The sequence below is a fragment of the Lissotriton helveticus genome, chromosome 3_1 (assembly GCF_964261635.1).
Source record: "Lissotriton helveticus chromosome 3_1, aLisHel1.1, whole genome shotgun sequence".
NCBI classification, from domain to species: Eukaryota; Metazoa; Chordata; class Amphibia; order Caudata; family Salamandridae; genus Lissotriton; species Lissotriton helveticus.
In genome coordinates, this window is record NC_136061.1 from 971,818,616 (window position 1) to 971,842,686 (window position 24,071).

The 24,071-nt window shown below is 45.2% G+C and overlaps 1 protein-coding gene across 8 annotated transcripts in view; it reads left to right on the forward strand.

Annotated features, from left to right (window-relative positions):
- Positions 1-24,071, forward strand: part of USP40 (ubiquitin specific peptidase 40) — a 660,245-nt gene that overhangs the window by 212,599 nt on the left and 423,575 nt on the right. For all 8 annotated transcript variants that reach the window (XM_078681394.1, XM_078681396.1, XM_078681399.1 and 5 more), the window contains exon 14: positions 13,632-13,803. In XM_078681394.1, coding sequence (XP_078537520.1) covers positions 13,632-13,803 — 172 coding nt within the window. The remainder of the gene's footprint in view (positions 1-13,631; positions 13,804-24,071) is intronic.

Consider the following 24,071-nt stretch of genomic DNA (forward strand, 5'->3'; position numbering starts at 1 on the left):
CGGAGACCAAAGACCGAGGCCACAGAGACAGGGTGGCCTCAGAGACCGTGTTTAGAGGACAGAGAAAGAGGGTCAAGAGACACCGACAGTCATCAGAAAGCGTCTCACCAGAATAGAAACTGGGGCGACGAATCCGACAGAACTCGGAGACCGTAGCACAAGACCAGAGACAGGGGCCAAAGAGAGTGTTGCACACCTCAGAAACTGTCTCAGCAGAGCAGAGACAGGGCCTAAAGAGAATCTCACGCACCGCAGAGACCGTGCCACCGGACCAGACACAGGGGACAGACAGTTTCACACTCCTCAGAGACCCTGTCACCAGTCCAGAAACAGGGAAAAGAGAGACTGAAAGGTCCAAGAGACCATGTCACCGGACCAGAGACAGGGGTCAGAGAGACCTCCAGCCAAGAGTCCTTGTCAACAGAAGAGACAGGGGCCAGAAAGACTGTGTCACCAGACCCGAGACAGGTGTCAGAGATACCGACAGCACATTGGAAGAGGTCGAGATATCCATCATAGCAACAGGTAAATCCTATGAGGCTTGCCTAGTTGGGGCTTTCTACTGAGGTTTGTCCCTCCCAGGAAACTGTTCCCTCCATTTTAAATTTTGCATTCAGACTTCCGTGCCAAAGAAAGGGAAGAAAAATGGATGTTGACTAATTTACCTAGTTGGAGACCCCCTACTACACACTCTGATGGGGTCGCCAGGGTCCCATTTTGTGGTCCCCCTAGATGGAATGGCAACCATCTTGGTTATCTTTCTCCAGGGTGGAATCCATTCTCATAGAAGAGGTATGTTTAGCCCCTCCCCACTCTAACTCATATTGAGTGCCCTTTTTCCTCATGACTGATCGAGCAGACGTAGAAAGAGGGCTGGATTAAGCACCCTAAGCAGTGGCCATTTTGGATTGGATGGAAGCTCATCAACTCGAGCTGTACCTTCGCATCCTTAGACACAGAAGCAATCAGGAAGACTCCTTTTCTGCCTCACTCTCAGGGAAACAGTCACCACTAAGGAGCCATAACCTTAAACACTGTGGTGACTAGGAAACATCTTTCTCTGCCTCACCCATAGGGAAATAGCCGTGAATCTTAAGTCTCTCCAAGAAAAGAATGAAGGAATATAGACACACACACTTTATAACTGAGCCACTGGGACGGCCAGCCTTTTAAACGGCCTGCTTTAAATGGTCAATAGGATGTCTCCCATTCTATCCATAAAGGCTCTTTTTACAAATTATTTTAGCTATCTCCTCTACATACCAAAACCGTCATTTGACTCTTCCTACCTTGATGCATGTACTTTAAGAAACGACCTATTCTGCTATTCGCCCCTCCACAATCTCAGGCAAAGCACATATCACCTCGCCCACCAGTCCTAGCTGCCTGCCCTTTCGCAGGGCTGCATCATCATTTGACCCGGACTCCACTTATTCCTGTGATGGTCCTCTGAGTTGGGTAATGCCCTCATAATATCCTACCTTTGCCTGTAACTGGCGTTTATCTGAAGTTACACGTTCTAGCTGTAAACCTCCCCCACCCATCTACTCCCCTCCCCTCCCCCCCCCTCGCCACCCTATGTACAGCCTGCTTCTGGCATGGACCCACAGAGAAAAACCAAAACCAACTTGGAGCCATCGGGACGGTATGCTTATAAATTTAATTACCCCTGAAACTATCAAAGAAAGCCTCCAAGTCCTTAAAACACAAACTCCTCAAATCTCTTCCAAAAACCCTAGTTTCCGACCCCTACTTTTGCGCAAATACAGGAGCTATAATAAGTGACCTAATTTTCTATACATATAGATGAGCACAATAGAGAAAAGCCCTGCTGTCACTGCTCGTGATCGCTACAACTAGAACAGCATCCCATGGTCTCAAACTGTCGATAGCCCCTTCTTCTGCATGCAGAGCAACAGTCGTTATTACCATCTACAACGTTATTATCCTCATTCAATCTTAAGATCACCGCCTTAAACTATCCTCAGGAAAACTGCATCGATTTCAGATTCCTCCGCCGTTCCAGTTCTTCCTAACGATGTAGGCTTTACCAACTCACCTCCATCACCCGGCAGGTCGGAAACCACTGCCCACCACACTAGATTGTAGTCTCATAACACACCTAGAGCAATTACCTCAGAATTACATAACCAAGTTTCACACACATTTACCCCGACTATACAAATGACCCCTCCACTGTCTCCCCTGAATTCTGATCCCCCAATAACATACAGTAACCCTCCCTCTGATCCATCTCTTGAGCTCTCCCCCTCCTACTGACGATCTCACCTCTACCCCCAATTCACCATCACCTATGCCTTCTCCCCGTATACATCAGCACCCTTACCCACCAACACCATCACCTCTTTGCCCACTGCTCCCAGACCTGACTTCCCACACCCATACCTTCCTAGAATTCAGACTGGATGAGATTACAAAAAACTTGCAAGATCTCAAAGCAGACTTACACAGACTCATTCACAGCGCAACAGGTATGACCAACTTTCAGTGTACTAATAGGGATCATACGATACTCACTCATGACCAACACTCTAACCACCCACCATATCTCCAACACACCTCCCTTCCAACTTGACCTTTCTTTCCTTGTTGCCTATGCAATGGAGTTTGAGAACTAGACCCTATGCCAATGCGCCCATGCGACCTATTAGGTGCATAGTCACACTATCCGAAAATGATATTCAAACCCGCCTCTTGTCATATCACTCTTCACACCCTGATAACACAGATAATCAGGGGATAATTTTTTGTTTTTTTTGTTTTGCAGAGTTTTATATAGCGCGAACTAGAACCGAACCGAATCAGTTATCAGAGCGCTTTACATAGCACCAGTTACGTTACATTAGGACGGACACACATTCATTTTAGGCGCGGGGAGATTAAGTGATTTGCCCAGAATCACAGGGGGTTTTTGGCGTCGTTACCGAGACTCGAACCGAGTTTCCGAGGTCGAGCGCCTTAGCCGTTAGGCCAACCCCTCTCCCCTAATAATCCATTCCTCCGGCGAACCCTCATAGAGCTCACAGACTCAAACATAGAACTGTCAACAAGCACAACCTCAGGCGAGTTTTCCTCACACAGATTACCCCAGCACACCACAAACCCCAACTGAAATGCATACTTATCAACTGCAGATCAGCTTCAAGGCATGCAGGAGATTTTGCATACCTTATCCTCAACATGATTTTAAACTTCTAATCCTGACCGCTCTGCTCCTATCCTTGACATACTAGTCCTTCCTAACCATGGCATTACTAGATTAGATAGACCCAGTAGACCAGGTGGAGGCATCGCTTGCATTCACAGCATCAACCTGTCAGTTAAATACACACAAACACCGTTCTAACCACCTGTGAATACCTATGCCATGATATTGTATGCAACAACAGGCTTCTGTGCAAACTACACACAACCTACCACCCTCCAGGAGACAATCTGTCTTTCATAGAACAAATCATGGAAACCATTGTAACAAAAGCTGGTCAACGGTGTACTCAAATCTTCCTTGGAGACTTCAACATTTAATGGATTGACATGAATGATCCTGCAGTTAACAGCTTTAAAACCTTCCTTGCTGACCTTAACCTGACCCAATTTTGCTACAGGCGTGCAAACAACAAAGGGTTGACCTTAGATCTTATCATTGCGAAGCCCAATTATATTCAATTGGATTCTATCCTCCCCTGTAATTGGACCAAACACCATACCATCACATTCCTCATCAAGGAAGCTGTGATAACTAGTACAGCTCAACTAATGAAACCCAGACTTTGGAGCATGCGCACCATCAATCGTAATGACCTGACCTCTCTCTGCCACAACATCTTGCCTCCTCCTTGACAGATGTCAGATGTCCATTATCTTATAAATCACTACACTCGCTCCATATAGACTGTTCTTAACTCGATCGCTCCAATACAACTAAAAAGAACGTCCATATAAGACTCAAATCTTGGTTTAATGGTAGCATCAATACTGAAAGATGCAACTTGAGGCTAGCTGAATCTCAGTGGAGATCAACTCTATCCCTTGAACACATCAAGCACCTGAGATCATTGATGAATAGATAGTAAAAAAGCATCAGAATTACGAAAGCTAATTTCTTCAGAAAACAGCTGGATCAAGCTAATAACCGACTGAAAAACTATTTGAACTTCTAAAACTTCAATCGAACTGCGCACCCATTCTGTTCCTTGCTGGTTCTAGTCCTCTACCAAACTGTGAGAAATTCGCCGCCTTTCTTCAGAAGACAAAAAACATGAGAAATAATTTGCAGACGGCCTTGGAACAATATCCTCTTGTTCTTCAAACCATCGTCTTTGCCTCCCGTACCACTGTTCTCTGTTGCCCCCCGGGTTACTTCCCCAAAAATAACGCCTCATGCAACTCTTTCAAAACCTTTGAGGAAAATGCCATTCACAAGATTCTAACAACTCTGAAACTCAAATCACTTCAATGACCCTCTACCTCCCAACTTCTTCAAGGAGATCATACCCTCAATACTCCCATTTGAACCAAGATTGTTAAAGCCTCCCTCCTTCAAGGCACTATCACTGACTGTCTAAAGTCTGGTCATGTTTCCCCCTGTCCTAAAAAAAACCCAGAAGCAGATCAAATGGACTTAAACAACTTCAGACCTATCGCCAACATTCCTACCCTGGCAAAGCTCCTTGAAAGATGAGTTCACATTCAACTCTGTTACCACATCAATCAATTCTGACTATTAGACCAATTTCAGTCCGGCTTCCGTTGGACAATGCCCTGAATTGGCTATGGAGAGGAGAGGGGGTGGGCGAACCCAATAAACACTTGCGAGCTTGGGCTGAATTGGCTATGGAACACATAGTGGACGATGCACTCAACATGCTGGATCAAAACCAATCTTGCGGTTTAATCCTCCTTCACCTTTCGTCGGCATTCTGTACAGTTAAGCATGACAATCTATTAGACCTTTTGGACCACTGTATGGAGCGAACAGGATCAGTATTTAACTGGTTCACCTCCTTTCTCCAAAGCAGGACTCTCAGTCAAGGTTAATAACTCACTATCGCAGTCCACTCCGGTCACATTAGGGGTCCCACAGGGCTCCTTACTGTTTCTCACCCTCTTCAACCTGTTCATGGATCCACTAACGGAAATTCTGAGTTCATCCAACATCTTCTACCACATGTACACGGACGATATCCAACTATACTTAAGTCTCTGAAGACATCACTTCCCTCAACACAACTCTACAGTAAACTCAAAGCATCCAATCACCTCAAACTAAATACTAAAAAAACACAAATTCCTCCTAATTGCTCAACCCAACCAGACAACTGTCATTGAAGAATAGATGAAACATATAATAGCCCTCATCTGCATTCCACAAGTTGTTAGATTATGACTAAGCATTCACCTGAATACCAGAAGTGTCTGCAGGGGCGATGCTGTATCTCCAATCCTTCCGGAACACCTCTCAGAGCTACTGACGTAACAGGAGCCTTGGCAGGTGTTCCGAAAGGAAAGGGGAATGGACAGAGAATGAAACAAGAGAGGTAGGCTCTGCACAGCTCCTTCACCTGGACCAGCCTCGGTTTGTTCGGAACTTGTGCGAAGAGGTTATCTTTTTATTGCCTATAATATAATCAAAAAGAATAAACATAAATGGTACTTTTCTTATCTATTCACCAAACTCTCTATTTGCAATCTCTACACTTAGGAGTGTTTTCCATAATCAAAGGCAAAGATAATAGCAAGCTCTGGCGTTACATCAACAGCTTGTCATCAGGAGGCGTACACAAGGTTAACAGTGTTGGAGGAAAAGTTTGGGAACAGTATGCAAAGTGGCTGTACACCTGTGAGCCAAATCGGATGTCTCACAGCATATCTGGCTGGTCCAAGGCGGCGGCAGCTACCATCAGCTCTAAAAGTGCCCTGAATGTAGAATTAAGTCCGACTCGCTCTGGAAAATTCTCGGAGGCGGCGATTGTAAAGCACATCAAAGCCATCAGAACCGATGGTGCCCCTGGACCTAGCGGGATCACCGCACAGGTTTTTAAGAAAGATCCTGCATTCTTCGCTTCCAAACTTACTCCTCTATTTAACCACGCATTCGCAACCGCAACCCTGCCATTTTCCTGGAAAGGTTCAATCCTCTTTCCTATACATAAAAAAGGTGACCACTCTAACCCGGCTAATTACAGACTGATAGCCCTCCTTGACATTGAAGCTAAGGTCTATGCCCGCCTTCTACTTAAGGACCTGGAAACTTGGGTGGATAAGAACGGCATACTCCCGCCCTCACAGACTGGCTTCAGGGCTAACTGTTCTACGCTGGATAACATCATAGCGCTTTCGTACCTCGCCAAGAAGGCCAACACACGGAATAAGCTGCCCCTGTTCTGTTGCTTTATCGATTATTCAACGGCCTTTGACCGCGTGAACAGAAGCCGGCTCTGGGCAAAACTAGAGTCTTGGGGGATCCCTAGAGATCCTCTAAAGGCCATAAAAGCACTTTATGAGGGGACCTGGGTTCAGGTGAAACTAAGCGCCACATCTGCAACCACAAGAATTGCCACTAACTCGGGATTAAAGCAGGGGTGTGTCCTGGCGCCCCTGCTTTTCAACTTGTACACTGCAGACATGGGGCAAGCCCTGGAAGATGCCAACCTAGCACCGCCCAGACTGGGGAAGCTGGTTCTGGGTACGCTCTAGTATGCAGATGACACAGTAATTATGGACCACACCAGGGTAGGCCTCCAAAGAGCCTTAAACAGTCTCGCCACGTACAACAAGGAGAACGAGTTACTCATTAATGTGAGCAAGACTAAGATAATAATCTTTGGCAAACATCCACATAAAACAAAACCTTCATGGTCTCTGAGGGAACACCGTATCACCACGGCCCCATCCTACAACTACCTGGGCACATGGGTATCAGAGAGGGCCACTGCACTCAAACATCTGAAGACGCTTAAACCAAAAATTGATAAAATAATTACATCTCTAAGACGTCTAAGCCACGGCCTGGCCAGTCCCTCTGCAGACCCGATGCTGACAGTACTTAGGGCTAAATTGATCCCCGCCATCACGTACGGCCATATAGCCTATCCAGGGGCTTTTGAGAAAGTGGTCCAAGCGGCACAGGTGAAAGCTTATAAGATGGTGCTACGAGCCCCCAAACAGGCGCGGAATAACAGGGTGAGACTGGAAATAGGCCTGAAACGTCCTGAAGTAGTACTACTGGGGGAACTGCTAAAATACTACATCAGAGTTCTGAAGTCGCCCGAAAACACCTTGAAGCACTCGCTAAAAACCATCTTTTGGGAAGAGGGCTCCCCATGGCAAGCCAAGGTGGAACTAGCCATTGATCTTCTGAAGATCGAGGGGCGGAATCTGCACTTACACGAAATCCCATATTCTGCCTGGGCAAAAGCCGTCAAGCGCCAAGTCCAGTCTATTTCCTTTGAGCTAGACCTTTCCTCGCTCCGGCCCAACCCGCTAACGTTGGCCTTGGACAAGTCCTACACTCCTGGTAAACCTCAACCATACTTACAAGACTCACTAACAATCGAAGCAAGACAAAAAATTCAGTTTATGCGCCTCTTGGCCCTCAGGATAATGGACTTTAATCCACGTTGGGCACGCTCGGACGGAGCCACTGCCTGCCGACTTTGCAACTATCGCAGAGAATCCTGGCTACACTTGCTATGTTTCTGCCCTAAGCTGGCCAGTGACCGACAGCGATTGCTACGTCCGGCACTACGTATCTTGGGTCACAGAACTTGCAGAGAGGCCTCGGATTGGTGTTTCTCTGAAACCACAACATGTTTATTAGCCAGGATAGGCAAGCTCATCCATCAAGTTAAAATGGCACTCGAAAACCAACTAAAGGACACATCCCGAAGAGCCCTGTGACCCGCCGCCCTAAAGTTGGTAATCCACAGATAACACAGGGAGTCGCCGAAAAGCTGGGGCCAACTCAGGGGCCGATAAAGTCCACAGTGCAACTGAGGATGTCAAACTTTTACACGCCTTCCAGACTCTAGTAAGCGAGGTCTCATGATGACTCTAAAAAACTTTAATTCTTTTTAATATTAATAATGTATAGTACCAGTGAACACAGTCAGTATCGAGACTACATAGCTGCACCAATGGTCCCTGACCGGTGTAGGTCGAGCAGGGGGGGGGCGTATTTTTACTGTATTTTATTGTATTTTATTTGAACCAAACTGCATTTTAATACACTGTAATGATTTTAAGTAATCGCACAGTTCATCAATAAAACATCACTACTCACTTAGGAGTACCTTAGTTCTTTAGAAGATGAGCCCAAGTATCATTCTGTTGTTTGTAAGAACTGTCTTAGGCTTCTTGTTTCTTAAAACACTGCGTCAATAAAATAGAAAAGACTTAGCCCATTACAACATGGAGGCACTCTTACATAATGTATTATGCCATTATCTTTTAGGCTTACCTTTCATAGGATTCATCTGCTATAACACATTCTAATAACCCCAGAATGCGTTGATGCTTCACACGCACTTTTAGCGTTCTACACGGATTCGCTCAATAGTACTGCACTCCCTTAGTGCTGCTCAAAAACTATCCTACTCAAAGCAGTGTTCAATTATTAGAAAGAATGGGTTGCAGACTTCTTTTTAAATTCTTACAATCAGTCCTTTCAGTCATAAAAACAATGTCACTTACCTATATTAACGTTGAATTGGTCCACAGAATGTCCTTGCAGGGTCTGTTATTCCGTTGGAGCTGGCTCTCAGCTTGCTTGAAGGAACAGGATTTCGCCGAAGAAATGTGAAGAAGAAACAGCTGCACACACGGAGGAGCAATCGGGATCTGAACAAAAAGCCAAGCGTCCTTAAGAGAACGGTGTGGCTATTGATTGGGACAGCGAAGATCAAGGCGTCGTCACGTAGCTGTTAACAGTACGCGTAGCTTAATTTGCATGAGCACCGAACAGCTGACATCGGAGCTGTATTGTATGCGCGAGGGCAGCCAGCTTTACACTTTTCTTGAGTAAGGCTGCCAAACACTGTCCAGAATAAAAACCTAAGCAAAAAGAACTTTGGAAGTGACTTGGTTCTCTAAGAGGAACAAGAAGAAGCATTGGTACCTTCAAGAATTAACCAAGACCCAAATTAAACAACACCAAGCATTTATTAAAACAATAAGGTTGCAGTGTGATTACAGAGCATAAACCGGGGAAAATAAGGGAACATGATTAAGGGTGATGCCATATGGATGACCGCAAATTAGAAAGCCTAGGTTAGTGTTAGGGCGATTCCTGACACAAGTCATTGACTCTGCTAGATCACTGTGATCAACTCTTGACAAGAACCTCACCATAAAGAAGCACATCCGTGCCGCCACTAAAGCTGCGAATCACCAAATAAACATTCTAAGAAAATTAACATCCTTCCTTCCCCCCAAAACGACTTCAAGCATGCAGTGCAAGCCCTAGTTATTCCCAAGGTGGACTGTGGAAGTGCAACGCTCTGTGGCCTGCCCAGATCCAAACTGGCTTCTTTAAGGGCCTTGCTCAACTCTTCTGCAAGGCCCATCACAGGCTCAAAAAGAAACAACCACTTCACCCCTGATCTGAAATCCCTCACCTGGCTCCCTTACAAAGCTGGAATCCAGCTAAAAATTGCATGCATGACACATAAAGCTGCCCACTCCAAAACCCTTGAATATCTTGCTCAGAAGCTCGAAATTTCTGGTGACTGCTGATCAAAACTTAAACCGATCTTTCTCTGGGATTGCCTCAAGACTTTGGAACACCTTGCCCCTGAATTCAGAATTATTCCCTCAACTCTATCCTTCAAGAAAGAAGTAAAAGTACTCCTTATGATCAAATTCCTTCCCTAGAGCCCAAGATCACCTCTCTTGATACCCATCCAATTCCTCAATCACCCTCATGACTACTGCTCATGGCTACTTTCGTGGCTACTTTCGTGTTTTTGACTTATCAGTCATGACATTTTCCTTATCCGGCAGTATTCTTGACTATATTTTTATTTTTAGTGCTTTATGCCCTCTGAACAATGTAAAGTGTAGCCTCCTTTTTTGGGATACTACCTTATGCTGTATTTTCTCGAATATTATATTTTTGTTATTATTGATTTGTTGTCTCTGCAAATTTGTAAAGCACTCTGATACCTTCAAGAGTTATGTTCGCGCTATAAAAAACTATTTAAATGAATAGAAAATACTACAGTAAAGGCTATCTAAGGAATGAATGAGCCTAGGCCATTGCTGTTCTTTCATGTTCTCATGCTGTACTTTTTTCCTGACAGTAATCTGGCAGCTGTGGTTGCTGGGCGTCAATCAGAGCAATAAGGGGACGGCAGCTAAAATGATAACCTATTTTTCTGATTTGTTTTTCTGCTTGTATCTCTCTTCATCAAGTCTCCTCATTCTGACACCTCACTCTACAATTTCCAGAATCCTGCCATCAGACTGAAATGGTGGCTGAAACATTTCTTCTAGCAACTGGGTACATTTAGGTATCTAATTTCTCTAGATGATAAATGGAGTAGCTTAGTGGCCTCTTGCCCTCCAAGGTTTTGCTACTAGAAGTATCAGAGTCAAATCTTTTGAATTTCTCCTTGGAACCGCTCAATGTAATATTAGTGGCATATGGCTAGCTGCTTACATATCCAGTTTGCACCCAAATATGGACACAGTCTCACCATCTAGCTCTTGAGCTCAGACAGCATAAGGCACTGCACAGGCTGGCAGTCAGAAGCACCCATCAGTGCAGGAGACGCTTCCTTTCACACCATGCTTACGCACAGCATCTTCACAGGGCTGCCAAATGTTTTTGCCTACAACTCCGGCAAGGAAGATGTCAATGACCTCTGCATAGTCATCTGCTTGGAGAGTCATCAGCTCTTGAAATTTGGAATCGCCCACAAAAATACACCGCCAAGTCAGCAAACTGTCCTACACTCTGTTTTGATGGCTTGAGAATGAGCACACCTGCCCAGCACCCTCTATTTGCTTCCACTTAGTAGTTACTAGGCAGTTACCTGTTGAGGAACTGCCATTTACCTCTGCTAGTCAGGGCCCATTGAACTAATACTTTGGTCCTTCACTTCACTTCTGTTTAGGTCTTGAAACTTTATAACACAAACAAATCACTGAAAGGTCATTAGCCGACTAGACGAGTGTAGATCTTTATTTCATAAAGAAAAGTGTAGAGGAGCAGAAATTAACAAAACACAAAAATTATGTTCTTAGGACCTACTGTGGTCAAGATGTAGCCACAATCCGTTTTGTAGTACTTGCGCAGTAAGTAACTGTAATACAATTAACATGTCTTCTGGGTAAATCGAAGGACTTAAGCTTTGCTTTGGTGTATCTGCCATTACCCTGCTTTCTCTGATCATAAAGATAGGTAAGTCAGCGTGTTCAAGTACAGATGACCGGGAACCAGCCAAAGTACACCCCAAAAAGTGAACTGAAATTTCTATTCCACAAAGTAGATTGAAAAACTAAACTGGTTCCCAATTAAAGTGGCATGGTATAGTGGACACCAGAGAGTTGGTGGTAAGTGCCGGCAAACACTGGACGCGACTGAGAGGGTGATGGGTTAAATCTCCAACTGCTCTCTGATTAAAATGTTCCCACTGTGGTACACTTCGGCAGCGATGCTACTAAGCATCTATAGCAGGTCCTTGAGAAACTATTCAGAACCTGAAATTTTAAATGCATGGGCATCCGTTGACTTGTGATCCACAGGACCTACTAGTTCTCATTGGATACTGGTTAGCCTCACTTTTAGGGTTAGAATCTCACCCCACCTTTAAATCTCAGTATCCTTGGAACTGTGGTGAGTCATACAGAGCTGGCCCAAATAGGAGTATGTATTTAAATGACCAACTTCTCCCAAACAAGCACATATCAAAGACATACAGTAAAGTGAAATCCCATGCCTCTTTCAGTCTAGTACACTAGGAATAGTGGCTCCTGCAAAGTCTTTCTGGTTAAGGGGAAGTGCAGGTTCACCAACAGATGCAGTCCTTCAGTGGACCTAGCACATCCACAAACATCAGATGAAGCAGTCACCTAGAGAATCTTCTAACATCAAGCCAACAGTATTAGGACCTCTAGAACAGGCTCTTCACTCAAGTCATCTCCAATGCAGTCTACCATTCAGCTGTGCCTTATTTTTGCTCTGTCAGTCAGTGCCTCTATCACACCTGTCTTCCCAGAAGTGGAAAGCACTGGCACTGCTCAATGTTTTATGTTTAATAATTGTATTATCTCACAACAAAAATCCTTAATGCTAAATTAGACACACTTGTTGTTTTGGTCAGACACCTGTGCTGGGCTCTGCAGCAGTGCTTCTTCCTATTTCAAAGCACATAAAATAAGGGCTAAGTCTTTTTCAGTTCTAGGGTACTGCGGGAAGCCAGATCCAATTGATGATTGTGCATGTTAAGAATCCAAAGCTCTGGTAGTCCATCGCTTGGACCGTTCCACGAAAGTGAGGAGAAGGATTGCGTGAAATAGTTAAAATTATAATATTCCAACCGAGTCGTAACAAGCTTCCCATGCAAAATCTCTCCAATTTTCAGACAGCTCCTGGATCAGCACAAAGGAGAAACACCCCACTAGCCACAAATGTGTTTTGAGTGTCACATAGCTCAGACATCTGGAGCAGGGGTATGTCATTGCTTAGAGATCTGGAAGCTGAGCTTCATAGGTGCTAATTGCGGTTTTGGTTGCTTCTTTGTTAGTATATTGACTGTAGTAAAAAGAACAAAACAAACCACAATGGCAAATCCCAAGCACAGCCCCAGATGTTGCTTTGAGTTCTGATTTAATGCCCTTCAGCTTGTGCAGGGGACCATCATTTTGTACCAGTGCAATGTGTCTTCTGTGGGTATCTTATTCTCCATAACTGAAGTATCATCTCGTCAATGAGCCGTCTCCATCCTGCACACGATTTCCATGGATAGCCCACACCTAAGCACAGTCACACATCAGAATTCATGAAGAACTGAGGGGTTCCAATTAAGTTGGACTATACCATGCCAACTATCATTCTCCCCTAAATGTGTTAATAGGCCAGTACTTCAGTCTCCACTATGGGTTAAGGTACACATTGACTGTACCCCAAAATTTGGAAGATTCTAGCACTTTGTGGGGCATTGGTGACAGAGGAGCTGAAACAACAGCAAAACAAGTGAAGCCTCTCCAGTGGCCTTGAGATGTGAAGCTACTGTGCAGACAAAAATAGAAAGCAAGTCATCCATGTGAGGCCTTTGTCCCAACAAAGGAACTTGGGAGAAAAAGGAGAGGAGGAGGAACAGCAGGAATTGCTGCGGCAACATCGGTTATGAGAGGGCAGGGGACCAGCATTAATAAGAACTACTGAAGGGAGAGAGACATGGATGATAAATGCAGGTTGAGCAGAGGAATTGATGTGTAAAAAGCAGGAGCTGCTGCTGCAAGATACATAGAGGGGAACAGTAGTGTTAGAGCCTAAATGGTTGAGGACAGGCATCAGAAACTCCCAGTAGAGTACATACATTGTTCATGTTGTTGCAAAGTATTGTGAATGTCAACATTCATGTTTTCTTTCTTTCTGCATGTCAAAGGGCTGAGCCTGTCGCAGAGATCAATTTTTTGGAGTTGCAGCTCCACTTGGGTAACCATTATATGTTTGATGGCGGTGCTCTCCACCCGGCTTCTGCTAGGACGGACAGCATACTGGACTTCAACATTGATCAGAGCAAGACATTGGGAGATCTCAGATATGATGTGTACCAGGTAATTTTGTTTGTTTTTCGAAGCTATGATTATACAGCCACTTATCTGCACTACAAGTCATAAGCATCTATTGCAAGTATTCTGTGGTTTGCCAGCCTGTGACCTAAATGAAGCAGCTTTAAGCAAATGAAGCATGTTACATAACCTATCATTATTATCATTATTATGATTGTGTTTAGTGATCCATTGTTTCTTACAGATTCCTTGTCTGTAGTCCTTGGACTGTTACTAATTTCTTACTTAATATAGCGCAGTCTGTTCCAGGCAACTTGTCTTATATTAAACAACAAATGGAGGAGTACCCCCTGGAAGAGTGGCAGAGAAAATCTCTGCACCCGGAGCTTAAGGCTCAATGGAGCACAGTGTGTCCACGGGGTGTACCGAACTGGAACCAAGTAGGTTTTCGGTCCGATGAGCAGAAGCCACGAGTGACGTGAGCATTACTCTTGGAACTCGGACACCCATGTAGCGGCTTATACCGCTGTCTCAGTTTTTCTTCCGGAGTGGGGAGAAGACTTTTTTGTATTTTTGTGTAGGTCCATAATTTTGTGGGCCAACTTTTCTCACGTGATCGAGGACTGGACGCACCTTAGCGTGTGCGCACCACCCGGATCACTCCCTACGGTCCTGACGAAAACCCACAATCGCAAGATGGTTGAAAACATGCAGACCTAATTTTAAAATCACACAGCACACGTCGCTATTTTAACTAAACACTACACGTCTCAGACATCAAAGTCTACCTAATTAGACACAGGTGTCACACTTTAATTTTATCGGGGTGCAATCACTCAAGAATAAAGTCTTGCAGTGAGTAGTATTGTCCCCTTTTTAATCCACCTTTTCACCTTTTAGAATCACTGCACATATAAAAGAAAAAGAAAACCCGCTCCACTGTAATCAGGTGTCGCAACACACCCTGTTGGCACTCGGCCTTCGGGGTGGGACCCCGATGATGAAGCATGTCACCAACCAGGTTGGTGAGTGAGGGGTCTTCAAAAAGGACATGCTTTGTCCTGACATAAGGTTGGACACACTGTGCTCCATTGAGCCTTAAGCTCCGGGTGCAGAGATTTTCTCTGCCACTCTTCCAGGGGGTACTCCTCCATTTGTTGTTTAATATTGAAGCAGGGGACCAGGAGTTCCTACCTTACACCTTGTTTAATACCCTTACTCTCTCATTTTGTTTTGGAAAACTTGTCTTATATTCCGTGGACTGTTACAGATTACTTATATTGTTATTGGCTGACCTGTAACAGAATCATTATCCTCAATTCTGCTGTTGTTTACCTATTACTTGTCTTGTATTCCATGGTCTTCAATAAGTTACTTTTCTTGTATTTTGTGATCCAACATTAATGTATGGTTTCATATTCTAGACATTTCAGAGTCAGTGTTTTTTCTTTCTGTGGCTACTTATACCTTTAATGTCTGCTCATTTTTGGCTTGTCACGTGTCTTGTAGCCTGTGTGATCCACATATCAATTTTCTAGACGCTGGTGATGTTTGTTACTTGGTCCCTGGAAAGTAGTTGCTGCTTTCATGAGTAGTGTTATGCAGTCAGGCTGAATTCATTCTTATAGTTGCCATAGACTCTTGTAACATAGAACACCCCTGACTTAACTGGCCCAAGATACCTAACTTTGATTGGTTGGCGCCAACCACAGGAGGCAGTGGGCCCAAGAGTTTCCTGAGTCTGTAGGTCTTTTACAGTCTTTGTGTGGGAGGGAGTCTAGAACCCTATTAATAACAACATACATTTTTATCTGTTAAAGTAAATATAGGCGATTCATTCATCATAGGCAAATATTAACTGTCGTCTTGAAACTTAGTTCCTTTGTTGACTGCTGCAAGCAAAAATGCATGCAGTCTCCAATGTCTTGAAAACACCTACGCAGCTTGTCTTTACAAGTTTAAAACTGCCTTGATTTACAGATATGGGCCACTTTTTAGCAATCTAACTTGCTAATGGGGGCCAATCTGACACTGTTTTATGCAAAAGAGAGTTACAATCACAGTCTTGCTGTCTATGGAGGCATATCTAAACATACTTGTTAGGACCATTACTGTGCTAAACCTACCTAAATAGCCTGTCAGGATTTAGTGCCCCTTACTTGTTCCTGTCATTGAAGTACTATATTTAGACATACCCCATTCAGGACTATAGCTCTTCTGCCCTCCCAAAAGAGCTTCAACATATGGATTTTATCATCTCACTATGAGTTTGGGAGGGACTCCAACTGGAACTCTGCAGGCAGGCCTGCACTCAGAGTCAGTCAGGCCCTCCAGATTCTGTGGCGGCTCTGGATCAACACTGGCTGCGACATTGTTAACTCCTCTGGGAACCATTCTAGTGCCGCTGTCAAACCCATCGTAATTCTGCACCCCGTTACAGGTCCTTATTTGGAGATGGAGTCCTAGTTCCCCGAAGGGCCATCCAAGGAATACTAATGAAGAGAATCTAAGGATCCTATGGCTATTTTGTCCATTGCCTACGACACCTGGTTCAAGTACACAGCTGATGTCGGTGGTCTTGACACCTCATCGGGCATGTGGCCACCTCTCTCCTCCTACAGTGGCTACTGAGGAGTGGGTTACTTTGCAATGGTGATCTGGAAGGTGGTGGCTGAGATTCTGGCTTTTCAGCTGCCTGCAGTTGAGTTCAAGACCAATGTTTTCACAGAGGTGCTTGAGCCAGGGGTGTCCCCCTCATAACTCCTACTTTCCTTCAATAAAGTCCGCACGGATGTCTTGCTCAAAGTCTGGGCCAAGCCCTGCACAGGCAATCCTGCATGCAGAAGTATATCTTCTGTCCTAGCCTCAGGGCTCTATATTCACAACAGAGTGGTGCTGGGAAGTTAGCTGTCCATTGGGTCAGGATAAGCTGCTAGTCTCCATTTACATTACTGTTCCAATTGGTAAAGAGTCTCAATCTTTTCCTACAAATTTGAACCAATACCAAATAAATGTCAATACATGGGTCCCAAACCGGTCCCATTCTAATGGGTACTTCTAACCACAGATTCCTAAATTTACACTATCTCAATGCACCAGGCTGGATCTGGAGATTTGTCCATACTATTGCCTCTGCACACCACTAGGTAGCACTATGCAGCTCTTTTGTGACCCCTTACTGCACCGAAAGGGACAACGCAGTGCTGCATAAAAACGCCACCCATGCACTTTGACGTCCGTTTCTTTCTTTCCATGTATTTCTACTTGGATCCAGAGAGTTTTTCAATTTTAGGCGACTTCCTAAACAACTTTACAGTGTGATAGGAGACCGTGTCACCACTAAAAATGACATGGTTTAAAGCCATGTCACAACTGCTGGAGGCAGATGTCGGTCACAGGCCCACATCAAGGTGTGTCTTTGGTATCTGGGCTCGGGTCACAATTTTTAAGTTATGTACCTGAATGAGATCTAATTCCAAGAGGTGATGCTGCGTGTGCCGAGCACAAGAAGAAGTTGCTAGGTTAGCATCGGTCCCACTCTAAGTTGTGGGTCTGGATTCGCTGTCCCTCTTGGTCTTGGTGCCACTTCCGTTACCAATCAAGTTCTCGCTCAAATTTCTCCATTAAGCCAAAGTCCCAGTCTACATGCTAACATAAGAATGTGAAGCGGGACTTGACCGCAGCCAATAATGGTATGATACCAGTCACACTCCATCAAGGTCTCTGACCATGGAACTAATTTCACAGTTGATCCTGACATGCCCATAATTTTCTTGATATTGTCGACCCTGCAGAAATTGAGGTCTTCAAAGACCCCACACGCCAAGTTTTTAGTATGCTTCCTGCTCCCTCTAGAGCTCTTCAGGCTCCTTGGAACCACAGTGGCCACAAGTTAGATTACAGTGGACTGATCCCTCCCTGGCACTATGTGTCCCTCGGAGAACCGTTATATGGCTCACAGCGACACAGGTATAAAGTTATACCCTATCCCTAGTGTCAAGGCATAAACCACTGTTGTATCCCGAGCCGACATCGGCCTAAGCCTGACTCATTTTGCACTACGAAGTTACAAAAGCGCGTCCATTCGTTATGTAGCCAGACCACCACTAACAGCTAAGGCTCTATCATCTTTTTGGTTCTGACTTTTATCCTGCACCCAGTACAAGGTGCACCCCAGGATGTTGATGAGGATGTTGCTAACTACAATGTAAATCCTCAGACAACCATTCTACAAGCCTACAGACACTTTATTCCATAATGAACAGAGATCATTAACACATTAGTATAGAAAAAAAAAAAAGATTTTTTTTGTTTGCATTAGACAAACCCAAAACATGTACGTAAAATAGCATACATTATAACTTGAAAACAAGACAATCCAATCATTCACAGCTATAATGACCCCTGCTGGGCCTCTACTTGCATGTCAATTGGGACATGGCACTGGCCTTAGCGTAATGCCCCACAGCACCACCATGTTGACCTGGGAGCACTTGTAGAGATAATTTACCAGATCCAGTGTGGCACCTGGGGCATATTTTAAGGTAAGGATTCTGCGGTTAGATAGAGTATCCTACAGAAAGAGCATTACTTATTGTAAGTAACGTGTTCAGTATTGTCAATATGTAGGTCAAAAGACCTCATGGATTTCTTTGAGTGTGAGTCTCAAATAGATCTCCTTAGTTTATTCATCTGTTCAGAAATAGTACCCGAGTCATGGTCTCCTTTCACTCAAATATGCTAGTATGGGAAGGGCTCCTACACCTCACCTGATTTATTAGGTTTGGCAAGGTTGGTACTTCAGCACCATTCAAGTCATAGATGTTGTGATTGAGTACCTATGAGACCAGTATGTACCTATGAGACCAGTATAATTTATCTACTCTCCAAGGCCTTTGCCAAGAGAAATTGAAGTAATATTTTCTTCTACTTTAACGAATGTTTAACGAATGTTATGTAATTGTTACAGACACTTTCATCTAGACTTTACTTCTACTGCAAGCTTCATCACATTAAACACCACAATGGGACTACTAAACCACAAAAGCATTTCTTTGACCACAGTACAACAACTGCTCACAACAGCAACCATGTACTATAAGCGCATTAGCGCGACAACACTGCCACGTAAGTGCTACCACCCAGCACTTGTAAATGCGGCACTGCAAGGACCACCACATTACATATGTTAAAACATGTATGTCACTTCAGCGGTACAACTCCACTGCAATGAACATTACATCACAACATTACTATTACAGCATCAGCAGTACAATATCACATCACTGTGAGACTCCACCTGGTAGCCAACAGAGCTAGAATGACAACACCAAGACTCTCAGGACAATCATCAACAGAAGAATCGACTGACGGCCCAAGACAAAGCAGTCACCACCATTTGCTTCCATTTCCTGAAGATCCTGAGTATTCCCAATCCATACAGAATGTCCACTCAGAACAGACCCAAAGGCAGGGGAGGTGGGTTAGCTGTGATATCCAAAACTACCTACTCCTGCACTCTCTCCCCCGTTACTATAACTGACTGTGAATGCACCCTATTCAAGATCAGAATAACTGACAACTTCACTCTTTCGGGGCTCCTCATCTACCGCCCTCCCGGGCTGACGAACACTTTTAACGAATCCCTTACTCTGATCATCCCTACCCTCGCACTACAGACAGACAATTTTAGTATTCTAGGAGACCTCCACCTACATCTATGGCATCTGGGCTCCCCTGTCATCTCTAACTTTCTGGATGACCTGGAAGCATGTCAGCTTACCCAGCTAGTTAAAGATCCGTCTCACCTAGCAGGGCATTTGCTAGACCCAGTTTTCTCCAATATAGACGGAATTAAAGTCCAAACCTCCCTCCCGCTCACTTGGACAGACCATTTCCTCATCCACTTCTGCATCAGCACAAGAGCCTCTGTACAGCAGATCTCCTCCCTCCCCCTGTGGAGGCGCCCCTGGCACAAATTAAACGCTACCTGCCTAGAGTCCAGTCTTAAAGCCTCCCGCCCAGTCTGGTCCAGCAATTTAGAGGAAGCAGACCAAGCCTACAGAGGGTGGATTAACAACTCTCTTGACCACCTCATCCCCAAAAAAATGTCCCGGCCCAAACACGAGCAGTCACACCCATGGTACTCAGAGACACTAGCAGCAGAAAAAAAGCACTGCAAAACCCTATAACGTGCCTGGAGGCGATCCTATGACCCGTCAGCAAAGAACACCTATAGAGCTGCCACTAAAGCATACCATAAACTCATTAAAGAAACGAAAGCTGCCTTCTATACGAACACGATCAAAACCAGTCCTAACCCATCCAAAACCATCTTCTCAATAATTAAAGACATGACGAAAGTAACAGAGGGAACCAACAGTACTATAGTCTGCAACTCGCAATGTGAAGATCTGGCCTGCTTCTTTATCAATAAAGTAGAGGGGATCTATAACCTGCTGAATACTAGTAGACCATCCCCGTCACCCGGCCTACTCCCCGACCCTCCTGACCAGCCGGACACCTGCCATTCCCTCCCAACTCTCCCGCCCCTGACCAGGAAAGACCTTGAGCTCTTGGCCTTAAAAGTAAAGTCTGGGTCTCCCGATGACCCTGTCAAACCCGAAACATTCAGGCAATTCCAGGACTCTTATCCTGCACGAGGGCTGGGAATTGATTAACAGATCCCTATCGTCTTCCACAGTCCCCAGATCATGGAAACATGCTAAAGTCATCCCCCTGCTGAAAAAACCCACCATGGACCCCTCCCTCCCAGAAAACTTCAGACCCATCTCCCTTCTACCGTACCTGGCCAAGGTGATGGAGGCCCATGTAAACTCCACCCTGACCAGTTACCTGGAGGCACATGGGATCCTGGACGAGTCACAGAACGGCTTCCGGACAAACCATAGCACTGAGTCCGCGCTCCTGGCGGTCACGGAGCAACTAAGGGTATCACAGGACCGTGGACATACCTCAGCGTTGATCCTGCTCGACCTGAGCGCGGCGTTCGACACGGTCTCCCCTTACTCAAACGTCTCGGGGAGATCGGGGTCAGGGACAAGGGTCTGGCGTGGTTCGCATCATTCCTGTCCAAGCGCTCCTTTCAGATTCACGCCCCACCCTATTCATCTAGCAAGTTCCCTCTGAAATACGGCGTCCCCCAGGGTTCTGCCCTCAGCCCTACGCTGTTTAACGTGTACGTTCGCCCCCTGATCCTGTTAGCTAAAGAACGTAGGATCAAATTGATCTTGTACGCTGATGAGACACAGCTTATTTTTACCTTTTCTAACAATACCATATCGGACCAGGCAAAATTTCGGGAAAATGTCATGGCCATCTCAAGCTGGATGACGGAGAACTGCCTCCAACTTAACTCCTCAAAAACGGAGGTGCTCCTGATTGGCCGGGACTCACAGAAATGGGGTGACCAGTGGTGGCCTCCGACAATGGGCTCTCCCCCAATTCCAAAGAAGGAAGTTAAGAATCTGGGAGTCTTATTGGACATTTCTCTTTCCTTCGAGTCGCATACAAAAAAGGTGGCTGGTACTTGTTTTGGACGCCTACGCACCCTTAAGCCCATTCTGGGCTTCTTTGATCCGTCCACCAGACAAGTAATAGTCCAGTCCTTGGTCCTATCCCACCTGGACTATTGCAATAGTCTATGTCATGGTATCAACCTAACGACCATGAATAGACTCCAAAGGGCTCAAAACGCTGCGGCTCGCACTTCTTGCCCTCCCCAGACACTGTCACACTTCTCACATCCTTCGCCGCCTTTACTGGCTGCCGGTGAAACAGAGAATCCAGTTTAAAACACTCTGTCTAACTCACAAGATCCTACATGGCCAAGCCCCCCAAATACTTCACGGTCTCTGCTCTTTCTACGTCCCCCCCACGTGCCCTTCGCTCTGCCGACCTACACCTCGCTCGCACCATTAGGGCACGCAAGAGCAGAGCAGGCGGACGATCCTTCCAATTCCTGGCTCCGGCCCTTTGGAATTCCATCCCCCCTGAGGCACGTGCCATGCAAGATCACGGGCTCTTCCAGAAAAAAATAAAACCTGGCTGTTCGCCTCCATTTAGCACAAACTACCCAGCTCAGCTTGCCAATCTGGCTCACTTCACTATATACTCCAGAGCACCCCGCTGGTTGACTTGTCTGCAAGCGCTGGGACGCCCTGTTGCTTGGGCAGCCATGCGCTATACAAACACAACTAACATAACATAACATAACATACCCGAAAACCATGAGGCATGGGCTGGTCATAACCAGCTGAACACCCTCTATGCCAGAATAAAAAAAAAATCACCGGAAGGCATTAAACCATTCCTAACTCTGCGCCCAGAATCACCATCTACTTTCCATGCCTCATTCACATCACACTACGCTCAAAATAGCTCCACTGGCTCCCCATTGACAAACAAACACAACTAACACTCATCATCCACATTTTCAAGGCAGTACATAACACTGGCCCACCATACCTCAACAATTGTATCTTGTCGGGAAATTACTCTTTTTGCACGATCACCTCCTAAGTTTTGGACTGATGCTGCCGATTATTTTTTTGACTCTGAGAGTGAACTGAGTCCTGCTAAACACGCCTCAGCACCAGTGTTTTGACCCATAAAACATGTATGTCTGATTGGTTCACCCACAATTGACATAAGTATATTACATATAGGTCTCTAGTATATGGTACCATGGGTAGCCAGAGACTGTAAGTTAAAGCTTCCCTCTTAGACTGTAGCACTTGTTGTGCCACCATGAGTGTGATAAAGTTTAACATGTCTCCCCACCTGCCACTGAAATGGGTAGAGCAGTGTTTAACTGCTAACTCAGCTTTGCCATTTAAAGAAATGATAAAGTCCAGACCTTCTTTTTTAGGTCGTGCCTACTCAGCGCGCATGCGCTGCATAGGAGGACCTTTAGCCGTCGCTCTGGTCATTTTCAAGCACACACTCGTGCTTGTGGCAGCATCCACCTTGTGGGAGAGAGCAGGGGCACGTCACAAGCATGAGTGCAGTGCTTGAAAATGAGCAGACTGCGCACGCACCACTCCCGGACTCTCTCTCTCACTCGCTCCCTCTCTCGCTCTCTCTCACCCCCTCTCTCTCTTTCTCACTCTTTCCCTTATTTCTACTTCAAGGCACTTTACAAAGGCACGGGACCTTGCATGCCTCTCTTCTTCGGCAGCTGTTGATGTTGCTAGCCCGTCACGCGAAATACTGTTGTGAGAGGAGATTTTGTTTAAAACATGACTGGTGTCTGCCTGAACTGTGTAACAAGCACAGCACATACACGATGTACATCATATTATCATGCCACTGAGTAACATATGAATTTATTGTGTGTAGCATATGGTTCATGCCATCGTCTTGCAGAGAGGGGAGATTTCTCTCCTAAATTCCATTGACTTCCTTGCGCACTATGGCATAAAACTGTTAAAGGTCATTGTTATAATGTCCCTCTTCTCTTTCCGCTTGGTACCTTCGCCCTCCCCTCCTTCCCTTCACCAGTTAGTACACCCGGGAGTTCATTTTAGAATGTTGGCACTCTGAGAGTGGATGACCAGAATAAACAGCACTCACCAAGTTCTTCAGCTTCCGTGTGAATTCTTTCCTGCTGACTTGTAACACTGGCGACGATCCTGCGCAGGGGAGAATAAACAGCACTTACCAAGTTCTTCAGCTTCCATTTGAATTCTTACCTGCTGACTTGTAACAGTCATCCTTTTTTTATTAAGTGAAAAGCCTTGTTAAAGCGTCTTCAGTAATTTGCCTTCATTTGAATAAATGATACTCTCAAAAGCTTAGAAGAAGCATTAGGAGCCTCCACTCAAGGTCATATCTCTTTTCAGACTCATTTCTTCTCCAAAGGTTACCTCTATGAAAGGGCCAACACTTACAGCTCACATCACACAGTGATAGTTCCTGTTGCTCCCCATAATGGTCTCCTGTTCTCAGCCACACACTGCAGGCTTTCTCTGTGTTGCTGTAGGTTGGACTCTACCTACAAGGAAGCGGTGCCGTAGGAGATAGCTCACTGCACTGAATAAACCGGGCCCGAACCCGGACCTTAAAGCCTTAAGAATTAAACTACGTGATTTAAGACAACCGCTACCCGACTTATTTACATGGCAAGAAGTATGAGTGGCCCATGGGCTTCTTCCAGTACTGGGATCGCAGGCATGCGGAATGTGACAGTACCATGCCATTATGAGTTTTTCCCTTGTAAATGGGGAATAATCTACAATCAGACCTTAGGCACCAATTGCCACAGGTTTTCCTCATTAGTGAACCCTTTTTTA